Source organism: Sinohyriopsis cumingii, chromosome 13 (assembly GCF_028554795.1).
Source record: "Sinohyriopsis cumingii isolate HCF-2022 chromosome 13, ASM2855479v2, whole genome shotgun sequence".
NCBI lineage: Eukaryota > Metazoa > Mollusca > Bivalvia > Unionida > Unionidae > Sinohyriopsis > Sinohyriopsis cumingii.
This window is the reverse complement of record NC_142973.1, coordinates 3,708,260-3,720,584: the sequence shown is the minus strand read 5'-3', so window position 1 is coordinate 3,720,584 and position 12,325 is coordinate 3,708,260. Positions and strand designations below refer to the sequence as shown.

At 33.9% G+C, this 12,325-nt stretch overlaps 1 protein-coding gene across 2 annotated transcripts in view; it reads left to right on the top strand.

The window, feature by feature from the left end:
* The window catches only part of LOC149784858 (diablo IAP-binding mitochondrial protein-like), a 61,018-nt gene that overhangs the window by 37,463 nt on the left and 11,230 nt on the right, over positions 1–12,325 (top strand). Inside the window, exons 1-3 of one of the 2 annotated variants that reach the window (XM_089978432.1) lie at positions 2,378–2,577; positions 8,192–8,323; positions 11,702–11,833. In XM_089978432.1, the coding sequence (XP_089834558.1) occupies positions 2,407–2,577; positions 8,192–8,323; positions 11,702–11,833 (435 nt within the window). In that variant the 5' untranslated portion in view covers positions 2,378–2,406. Of the gene's footprint in view, positions 1–2,377; positions 2,578–8,191; positions 8,324–11,701; positions 11,834–12,325 lie in introns of those variants that run through there. The other variant, XM_089978433.1, reaches the window with a different exon arrangement.

The window sequence follows — 12,325 nt, the reverse complement described above, 5'->3', positions numbered from 1 at the left end:
TTCAATATATGCCCAAAATATCAACCCGCTCGGAAAATATTTATCAAAAACCAAAAAGAGAGTGGATCACCACACACATACCCAGAGTTACTTATGGACTTTAATGAAAATAAACAATCAGCATATAAAAATATAAATCAATTCATAGACTCAGCAGGACTTAGGAAAAAATATAATTACTATCCCCACAAAACCAAAATACCCAGTAACTAGCTAAACAAATTTAGAAGCCACCACATAAAAACCCATAACATATCATTCAATTTTATAAAAGTATTAATAAATAATTCACTTACGAAGCACCTATAAAAAAACTAAGGAAACCGCAAAATCGGATGTCCTAGATGTCCTTAACAAACCGAGTAATCAGCTAGGATTCCGGTCCTAGATGTCCTTAACGAACCGTGTAATCGGCTAGGACTCCGGTCTCTTGCTAAATAAAGTATAAATAACATTCAATCTCTAAAAACATTAATTAATAAATAACTTAAACAGGTAATATCTAAAAACTTATAAATAACATAACGTAGGAAACACACCCTAAACACCTCGACTAGTAATACCATAATAACCTGGAAAATCTCTCTTCATACATGATTTCTACTAAGAACCTCTATAAACAGTATAGAACATCCCCCCTCCTTTTAGAATATTTTGAAGAAAAAAAAAAAGAAAAAAAAAAAATCGCAAGAAACACCAGGCAAATGCAACAAGAAACCAGCGATGTAAAGCAAGCAGGACCATTCCCGAGCTCTCCTTCCCACTAATGACAGCCAACCATTCAACTGTAGGGACCTTTATGGACCCACAGATTGAAGCCACACTATCAGGGTTCCTTGAATCCATAAAAGCCTGGGGGTGGGTGGGTGGCACCATCCCCTTCCCCAGGAACAACTAGCAGACTGCGGTTCAGTCAGAAAAAGTGGCACATGCACAATTGTGCGCACGCCACTATAACTAAACTCAACAACAACAAGCGCAGATTCATCATTACACAACGAAAACAACAATATTATTAATGCGCACATAAATCGGCCCAAATAAATTTGAACTTAGTCGCGCGCTAGAACTAAGTTTCGAAAGAAAATACCATTTTGGTCTACTTAAAATTGAAATTTGGAGTCATATTGTGAATAAATGCGCATTGCAACAACTTTTCCGTTTGTTCTGGAATGAATAGATTTTTGTCGATTCTACGAAATTTCGTGAGTATGGACTGGACTCAACTGTGCAAATTCTACATGAAATACATCGGATTCAAGCAGCGAGGGAGAAGCGTGTTGACATCTGCAAGTGTGTTTCTGTTCTGTCACTGAATATTTTAAATCATCATGTGGGAACATATGATGTCTTTCAATTCCAATTATCAAAAAGACGCTATGGAATTTAATGTTTGTTTCATTTTGAGTGCAGTAAGGAGGATGTAATTGCACTTGGACTATATAATCAAAATTACAGTACAATTTCGAAATGTGTAATCAAGCTTGACAACCCATGACATGGCTCATGTAATTCGGATTTGTAGAACTAAGAAAGTACATTTTGAGGAAATTCAGGATGTAAAACTGAGTATATTTTTTGCCATTCTTATTACCAGCTAAAGGAGACTGCTTATGCCTTGTCACTTGCATGCTATTTGTAGGTACCAAGCAATTTTATGAAATCTGATGTATATCGCCAAACTAAATCCGAAACATTGTATCAAAAAAGTTAAAGCGGAATGTAGCAAAGCAGCTGATATGTGGCAGTCCACGAAACGTCTGCTTTAGTTCATTCAGAAACAAATTTAATCAACAAAACGTAAAGGACCTACTACGTTAGTCTACACGATGAGTTGTTTACGAATCAAAAGTGTTGGCGTCTGCGTCCATTGTTTGTTTACAATAGAAAATTAGTTCCTTTATGAGTGCATTATGAATTGTGTGCACAGGGAGCGTCTATATAATCACCCCAAGACAGTCCCAGAGCACTCTTATCTACCCGGTATGCACATATACAATTTAAAAATAAATTTGAGTACTAGTACTAGCGATGAACAAATATTCATTCAATCAATTTTAACTTTTAGCAGCTTCTTTTTCTTTTCTTCCTCAACGGACAAGTTACAAATCGATCACGGCCCATACTAATCTAAGTTAGGGAAGATTAATAAGATAAATGCATATTTGATCGGATTTATTTCAAATTGATGGCTAAATTTGCGTAAGTTGTGTTTGTTTTAAAAATGTGTTCATTGGTATTTTAACCATTGTAAACAGATTCATCTTCTAATTTGACAAAATTCGTCTTTCTTTTCTTTTTTGTCTTTGGTTATTTCTGTCTCTTCTTCTGCTTCGTGACAGATCAATCACATTGCCGTGACCGCTTCATCAAACATTTAACTTGAAAGAGAACCAGTTAACAATCATGGCGACATTCAACTGGATTTCTGGTTTTCAGAAATTGTTTGCATCAAAGTTTAAGTTCCACGGTTGTAGAAAACTATATAATTTTACTAGAAGGCACAGATTCCGCATTGCAAATGTTGGAGCGATGGCTGCGACTGTTGCAGCTGTACAGGAGAAACCGAAATTACAAGTAAATTGAGACAAAATTGGAATTTACTGATCCGATACATATTTTCGCGGTAATCTATAGCTATTTTAAAGTTGGCACTACAAATGATATCAGCTGCTTCTTTAAATAATTCAGACAAAATAAAAAGTAACTAAACTTCGATATATGGGTTACAGTTAATTTAATATCGTCCCTAACTCCGATATCGCGAACGTTATGCATTTCAACCTCTCATCGAAAGGTCAAGACACTCGTAGAGATGGATAGTAGTAGTCGCTACTGAAACTGTTCAACATTTGGTTATTATTACTCCATCAGAGTCTCTATGACTGCCTACTGGTTGACTTCTGGGGGTCTCGTGACTTAACATATTTTCCTGTCTGACTTCATTACAAATTTCAGTATTTACTGATATTTTTTTAAAAATATATTCAGGTAGAATGTAAAGCTATAATCATTTTTGTTGTTGTTGCCATTTTCTGTATGCATGTTCCACAAAGTGCATGTGGAAGTGTAAACAAGCCTAAATTATGTAATCTAACAATGAAATAGACATATACATGTATTACTGTTCTGTAAATATATACCATCATATTATCACTAACTTGCATTTGGAACTGTTTTGTGCAGTTTGTACTAGTGTTTTATATTTCAGGTTATTAAAGTTAAATGGACCAGCAAAAATGGACAGAGTAGTTAGGCCTAATACAAGTTTTTTTAATTTCTTTTTGTCATGAAAATCATTTACAAACATGTCAAGGAAAGAAGTAACCATTTTATTATTGTTTCATTTTGATTAAAAGTTTTCACGTATGATTTTACAAAGTACTACCCTATTATATGACTACTACTTTTTGGCACAGTTTTGGAAATCTTCAGAAAGCAATTGAATTTTGAAAGTTAAATCTAAATGGCAGATGCCTTTTGACAAGTAATACTAAGAGGAAACTGATATTTGCTTCTTATACTAAGAGGAAACTGATGTTTGCTTCTTATTGCCATATCACAGTTTAAATGTTTGTGAGGGTTGCAGTATCTCTATCACCTCCTGAAATATGAAAATGCATGGGCGTTATATGTCAAGCCCAACTGTAACTAACACAAACCCTGATCCTACATCGCATAGACACTGATCTACTTGTACATTATACAGTAACATATCTGGGTCTGTGCAGTGTGCATTTTAACTCAACTTATAAGTGAGTTTATTGTTTTGAGATCATAGACTCATAATGTACAGTGTACGTCAGCAGCCTAGAAGAAACTGATTGGTTAGGAAATTTACTGGTGATGGATCAGCATATGCATTTATTGTACAATTTTTCTAATCACAGCAGTCATAAATAAATATCTTTTACATTCATTACCAAATTTGTTGTTATAAGATTTATGGATATGTCATATTTTGATGTAACACTAACACTGTGAATATAAAATTTTTAAATTGGTGTAACTTTCTTGAGGGTAATGCTAATCATAATAAGTATACACTGATGATGTCATAGTGTCCCCATGACACCTATGACATACTTGAAAAGTTATACCCCCTCTTTCTGTGTTATGGAATTACAATAGCACAAGAGGTAGAGGGGGCCCCGAGTGGCCGAGTGGTCTAAAGCGCTCACCGTTACGGATCACTGCCATCTCACCTCTGTCTGCGTCGGTTCGAGTCTCGGATTCGGCTAATATGGTTATGTGAGAAAGCTTGCCAGTAGCTTCTCGTGGGTCGGTGGTTCTTTCCGGGGTTTTTCCGGGTTCTTCCTCCACCATTAATACTGGCCGCCATGTATGGCCTATCTTGTGCTGAAAGTGGCGTTAAACCCTACAACAACAACAACAACAAGAGGTAGAGACTGTGTCAGACTTGTAATCCAAGGGTTGCAGGTTCAGTATATGCTCAGGGCAGTATAGGTTGACTGTCTGTGTGTGTCCATAGTACTTGAATCCCATTTCCTTAGCATGATTTAGCTAATGATGTGTTAAAAGTGCAAATAAAACCAACAACAACAAAAAACTTACTTGATGTACAGATATCGTGGTATTATTATTATTTTTTAAAACTTGGTTCCGAGTGAGTGAGTGACATTTGGAGTTTTAACATAGCTTAAAATTTTCCAGTCATATTGCTACAATGTCTGCAGTGTGGCAGTTTATAGTGATGTCTAGTACTGGGACCTGCCACAGACATGAAGCATTGTGTCCCCACCCAGTCACATTATCCTGACACCAGGCTGACCAGTTCTAACACTAACCTCTTAATGCTGAGTGTTTAGCAAGGCAGCTGTTAGAACCATTTTTATAAGTCTTTGGTATGACTCGCTGGGGTTCGAACCTGTAAACTCCCGCATCTGAGGTAGATACTCTAACCACTTGGCCACCGAAGTGGTTCAGGTTCAGTTTGTTATTACTAGATGCATATTAGGGTATGGAATATATAATTATAAGTTTATAAAATGTGTTACATAAAGTAGAAGCATTTGAATATTAAATAAAACATGGGTTTTATTGAATGTTTTGCCTTGTCTTTTTCCACTAAATTTTTAACATTGAATTGCTGCTGACAGATTGCATCATGGAAAAAAATCCATAAGTTGGGGCTGTGAATAATTACGTTGTGACCCAGGGATCAGAACCCTGTTGTTTGGGAGATACCCATAGTCCAGTGTAGGTTGCATTAATGTATTGTCCTTTTCTATCAAAATCCTACTGGTATTTTAAAGTCACAGATTTGCACCAAATTTTAAATTGAGTTGACCAAACCCACCGTCACCCTTGTTTGGGTGACACATTTGATTACAAAAAAGTATTTGTAACATTCAATATTGGAGTTTTCATCAGAATCAGATTGGTAATATTAGGGTTCTATAGAAGTTTTCATCAGATTCAGATTGGTAATGTTAGGGTTATCTGGAAGTTTTCATCATATCCAAATTGGTAATATTAGGGTTATCTGGGAGTTTTCATCAGATCCAGATTGGTAATATTAGGGTTATCTGGGATTTTTCATCAGAATCAGATTGGTAATATTAGGGTTATCTGGTAAGTTTCATCATATCCAGATTGGTAATATTAGGGTTATATAGGAGTTTTCGTCAGATCCAGATTGGTAATAACAGGGTTATATAGGAGTTTTTGCCAGAATCAGATTGGTAATATTAGGGTTATCAGGGAGTTTTTGTAAGAATCCTGACTGGTAATATTAGGATTATCTGGGAGTTTTTGTTAGATTCAGATTGGTAATATTAGGGTTATATAGGAGTTTTCATCAGAATCAGATTGGTAATATTAGGTATCTGGGAATTTTCATCATATCCAGATTGATAATAGTAGGGTTATATTGGAGTTTTCATCATATCCAGATTGGTTATATTAGGGTTTCCTGGGAGTTTTCATCAGATCCAGATTGGTAATATTAGGGTTATCTGGGAGTTTCATCAGAATCAGATTGGTAATATTAGGGTTATCTGGGAGTTTTCATCAGATCCAGATAGGTAATAGTAGTGTTACATAGGAGTTTTCATTAGATTCAGATTGTTAATATTAGGGTTGTTACATATATCTGATTTAATTCATATTTATTTTAATTTAATTGTTCGTCAGTTTTAAAATTTTTATTCTATTATATGCTATTATAATGTAAATTTATTCACTGGAGATGGTATTTTTCCATAAAATTGGTTGACCTGATCATTCTTTTTGTAAACACCAGGTATTGATCTAAATCCTGACCTTGTTTCAGAATTTGTAGCAACCTTCGTAACAAGTTCGATTTTATTTTAAAATGATTGGATTTTGTCAGGGTCATTTTTGGTGTACTTGACATAAACACGATCACATGACCCCCCTTTTTGATTTTGCAATTCCGGTTTTTCCATTACTGCGCATTTGTTAGTTTCAGTAGAGATGCATAGAGAGAGATTTCTCAGTTTTGGGCTTGTTGCAAGTTATTTTGTTGTAGCCAGATTTACAGTTATAATTTTCTTCAGATCAGTTGGATTTCAAAAGGATTAATTCTTTTTTTCTCTGGAAATATTTTGAGGAGTGCTTACTCAGAAATTTTGGAAAGACATTGGTTACAAATTTACTTTGGATTTCCAACACTGGAGTGTCATTATTTGTATTTCTACAAGGAACTGTAAAAGACAACACAATACAGACTTCACATACGTCATCTTCGTCCATCTTGGATTTTCCACCAGGATTCGAACTTGAAATTATTAGAACATTTATTACTAGGACTTTTGCAATTTAATTCGTGGATATTCTTGGATTATTTGTGGATTTGATTCTTGAAACCGTAAATTCTTCTCCTTTTTTCAATTTTACAGAATTTTTCCAGGGAAATTATTTGTTAAATTTTAAAAAGCTTGTTGTTTTCACTCTTTCTGTGTTACGGTTTATTCGAGCCTAAACACATAATAGGGTTACATAGGAGTTTTTATTAGATTCAAATTGGTAATATTAGGGTTATGTGCTGCACAAAAACTTCACTGAGTTGAATTGAGTAAAAGTATGTACCAATCAGAGGATAATTTTTGACCTCATCATGCTTGCTGTTTCTTGCATTTTTTCTTTCAGAAAGTAAGTCATAAATTTAATTCGGATTATCAACTGCATGTGGCCTCTGTGTCATTCAGATCCATGGACAAGTGATAAAGTCTGCATGATGACTGTTTTTTAGAAATTTACTCATCTATGGCAAGTAAATCCAAAAATATTTGCTCAGCCCTGGTGTTTTTATATCCACATGTCATCTTTAAAGAGTCTCATGTATCAGATGACATGAATGTAGCAAGAGTTGGATCACTCATTAAAATAAGAAGGCAATTTGTAGGCCATCTGTGGAGACTTGAGGAGCAGTATTCAACAACAATGAAAAATAGGCCTGTGGATCTCACTAAAGATGTGTACATTCTAAATCAGAAAATTCAGAAGCAGCCTATCATTTTGGCAGGGTCCCACAGATTTACACATGGGGGTCCCCTGTGAGCATGGCATTTGGAAATAGACTTTTAAGCAAGTTTGATATGATATTGAAATTAAAATTTTCTTCCATCACTTTAAAATTACTTTTTCTCTATAGATATATTGTTAAAAATTACTAACATGCGGGACCCCTGTGAGCGCAAGAAATCAGTCTAATTGGCCTTAGGCCGGCTCTGAGAAAATTGAATCATTCTTTTAGATTCTTTTTTCTTTTAAATAAAATTTAGTACATGCTTTATTTTATACATCTGTCATATAATTTTGAAGGTAATTGCAATTTTCACTCACTACAGATTTTCAGGAGAAATATCTTTTCCAATAAAAAAAAAAAGTATTAATAATATATCATATTTCTAATTGAAGAGCAGTTCTTTCATTAAATTATATACTTGAGATTTTCAGTGTTTCTTCCATCAATTCATACAAAATTTCAATGAAAATAAATTGGCCTTTCTTTTTTATATTGCATATGAATTTCATATTTGTTTATAGAAAGCAGTTTAACAGATTTAGTAATCAATTAATATTTCATTGATAGATGTTTCATAAAATGTTCAATCATTTAAATTTTGTAATATTAATGCAGACAAATGAAATATACAGAAATGGATGATGGTGTCCATATACTGATTATAATTTGTCTTCACAGATGCCAGATCCCGGTAAGTTGTCAACAGAATACCTAATAAAAAGTGCTGGTGTAGCTACAGTGGACTCAGCAAGTGCTCTTCTCACACAGACCACAGTGGCTTTGGTGCAGGCAGAAAAGGAATATGCACAGGTTTGAGTTATCATATATACTCACTTATAAGTTGAGTCTTTTGGACAACAGCATAGACCCTGATATACTGTCACATAATTTGCCACCAGATTAGGGTCTGTGTTGTTTATCTGATTGCCCAGCAAACTGTATTGACTCTTATCTGTTGGCACATTATGTGAAAGCATATCTGGGTCTGTGCAGTTTGCAGTTTGATCTGAGTTATAAGGGAGTATATATGGTACATGTGTGTAAAAGAAGCAGCTTTATTTGAGTTATAAGCAACTATATATGGTACATGTGTGTAAAAGAAGCAGCTTTATTTGAGTTATAAGCAACTATATATGGTACATGTGTGTAAAAGAAGCAGCTTTATTTGAGTTATAAGTGACTATATATGGTACATGTGTGTAAAGGAAGCAGCTTTATTTGAGTTATAAGCAACTATATATGGTACATGTGTGTAAAGGAAGCAGCTTTATTTGAGTTATAAGTGACTATATATGGTACATGTGTGTAAAGGAAGCAGCTTTATTTGAGTTATAAGTGACTATATATGGTACATGTGTGTAAAGGAAGCAGCTTTATTTGAGTTCATTTTCTAAAGTAGCTTTGTTTCTGATATGAATATATTTGAAACCGATATTCTTATATTAGAGTTGATATGAGAAATTCAAATCTATATGATAATATCACACATTTCTTTGGAGTCAGGGACTCTTCAGATAAAGTCGGAGAGAAATGCTGCTTTCGCATCATGGGTATTTGTATGACTGTCTGTCTGTAATGTCCTAAACTGCTGTGTGGAAATTCACCATCTTGGTAGTGTATACAAGTTACACTGTGTGGAAATTTACCACTCTTGGTAGTGTACTGTATATAAGATATAATGTGTGGAAATTCATGACTTGTGATCTCTTTTTGCAAGCTCATCATTCAGACTTGGTTTTTGAACAAATACTGTATACATCAAATCCCATTATTATTAATAATAATAATAATATTATTATTATTATTATTATTATTTGTAGTAGTAGCAGTTTTACATATATTACATGTATTATTGTTATTACATTATCAATAGATTTAGTAATGTATTACATGTATTATTGTTATTACATTATCAATAGATTTAGTAATGTATTACATGTATTATTGTTATTACATTATCAATAGATTTAGTAATGTATTACATGTATTATTGTTATTACATTATCAATAGATTTAGTAATGTATTACATGTATTATTGTTATTACATTATCAATAGATTTAGTAATGTATTACATGTATTATTGTTATTACATTATCAATAGATTTAGTAATGTATTACATGTATTATTGTTATTACATTATCAATAGATTTAGTAATGTGCACTATTCAGCTCATAAAATACATGTACTTTGTGACCTTGCTATAACAAGGTAGTTAGGAGCCAGAGAACCCAACCATGTTATAGACCGAAGCGTGTTATAAGCAGCCAGGTCACTTAGCTGAAGAAAATGCATTTACCCCCCAAAAATCAGGGTGGGGTGGGGTAGGTAATAGATGCAGGCAGTAAAATACGTGTTTCATTGGCATAGTTACCATCTTAAATTGATGCATATTAAATGAGAAATACACCTCTAGTGAAAACGGAGAAGATATATATAATAGTTTATAATAGTTTACTTTATTTAGACAGCCACGAATGGGTATATATACGTGAATACTGTTTATATATACATGCCTAATATATAGTATGAATAGAGTATCAACACCGTGTACTCACCTGTGAATATCAACATATACATTGAATCCACAATACAAGTGATTCCATTGAAAATATGCACACACAGAGATTTAAAATAAAAGGGCCATAACAAAGAATTCTGCCCTGCACTTGCCGGCACCTTGTGAATATGTTAACTCGGACATTAAGAACATTTTTTTAAATACCAAATTTGGTATTTTGGATATTTTCAAGAACATTAGAGATGGTTTCAATATGCATCAGTTCAAAAAAATGAGGAACGTACTTATATTGGATTCCTGAAGGTCTTTTGGCCAAATGTAAGGCCCATACAAAGACATCTTGTTGTGACCCCAGGGACACATGATGCTGGTAGTTTTAGCACATGACTGTTGATGTGGATTTTTTTTAATAAAAAGAAATGCTGAGCTGCTGTGATGATGAGTTTTATTTTCCTTTTGACTTCCAATGAGTTTTATTTTCCTTTTGACTTCCGATGAGTTTTATTTTCCTTTTGACTTTCGATGTGTTTTATTTTCCTTTTGACTTCCGATGTGTTTTAATTCACCTGGTCAGAGTTAAGGAGTTTTCTTTTCTTTTTGACTTCGGATGTGTTTTAGTTCACCTGGTCAAAGTTAAGGAGTTTTCTTTTCTTTTTGACTTCCGATGTGTTTTAGTTCACCTTGTCAAAGTTAAGGAGTTTTATTTTCCTTTTGACTTCCAGTTTGTTTTAGCTTACCTGGTCAAAGTTAAGGAGTTTTATTTTCCTTTTGACTTCCGATGTGTTTTAGCTCACCTGGTCAAAGTTAAGGTCCATCATCGGTCTGTTCATCAATATTTCTGATCAAATTCTGATCTTAAAATGTAAGTTTATATCATCAAGACCTCGGAAGAGTTTGATAACAAGTGACATCCAAATGTATTATAGAGATAATCTAGCATCAGATTGGTTGAGCTGATGAAAACCCTGGAGTCCACAGTTGTGATCATGTATTTAAGATTGTATCTAAGCTAAGTTAGATTATGGATGTAGCTAAGTTAGATTAGGGTATCATCCATTAATGATGTAATACTGCATCTGATTGGTGGACCATGTAAACACTCTACAGGCCATATCATCCATTAATAATGTAATTCTGCATCTGATTGGTGGACCATGTAAACACTCTACAGGCCATATCATCCATTAATAATGTAATACTGCATCTGATTGGTGGACCATGTAAACACTCTACAGGCCATATTATCTGATCATTAAAGTCTAAACCGAGTTAAATTAAGAGTGACACCCATTAGAGGTGCAAGGTATTGCCAGTATAATGGTTTAAGGCTGTATGCTTTTCTGGTGGTACTTTCTGCTCTACTTTTTCACTGTACAGGTACTTCTGTTGTCTCCATCAGTACAAAATCCACCAAAATTCCGGAGCAATTTTGTTAATAATTTAATGGTATTAAAATCAGGTTTTCATTCTTATGAGAAAATAATTCAATGGATTATATGAAATTGGTGTTTGTTGGCATGTGATCTTATATGTAGAGGTAATAAAATCTGTCAGCATAAATGTGGCATATGATTTTATAAACAGGTGCTTGCTGAACAGACTTTTATGTTAAGTATGACAGAGTTTTTCACCCATTGATTTTATAAACTCACAATTTTTTTTTCAGGCTTTGTTTGCCCTAGCAGTGTTGATGGAATACAAACTGAAAATTTTGGGAGATGAAACTGAAGAGAGTCGGATTTGGGGCCTCATCATAGAAGCCAGGGCTCTTGTCAAGCAGGCTAAACTAAAGAAAGATGTAATTCAATCTTTAGGCAAAACTCTGGATAAGAATTGGTTAAATTTAGTGTTATTGAACTAATTACATTTATAAAATTGTTTAGCAGCTGGATTTGAACAGTACAAAGCACAAACTTATCATACTAGACTGAATCTTATTCATCAAGATGCTGATCATGCCTTTGAGATCATTTTGAATGGCTTAGTGACCAAGAATAAGTCAGGGTTTTTTCACATATGGCTGTTCATTTTAAATATGCCATGGTACCCAGGCTGTTCCATTTAAAAATACATGTTACACAAGGCTGTTCCATTTAAGGGAAGGCATTTTTAAAATGTATACCAGGGTACTCTTATTACTCAACAAGATCATATGACAATCATACAAAATTATAAATTGCATAAATGGGTGACTACACCTCATTGAAAGTGTCTTCCCTGGATCCCAAGTATATTCTACTAGAACAGCCATATATCGATCTGCTAAAAATAAGTTTTCTCATAGTTATAA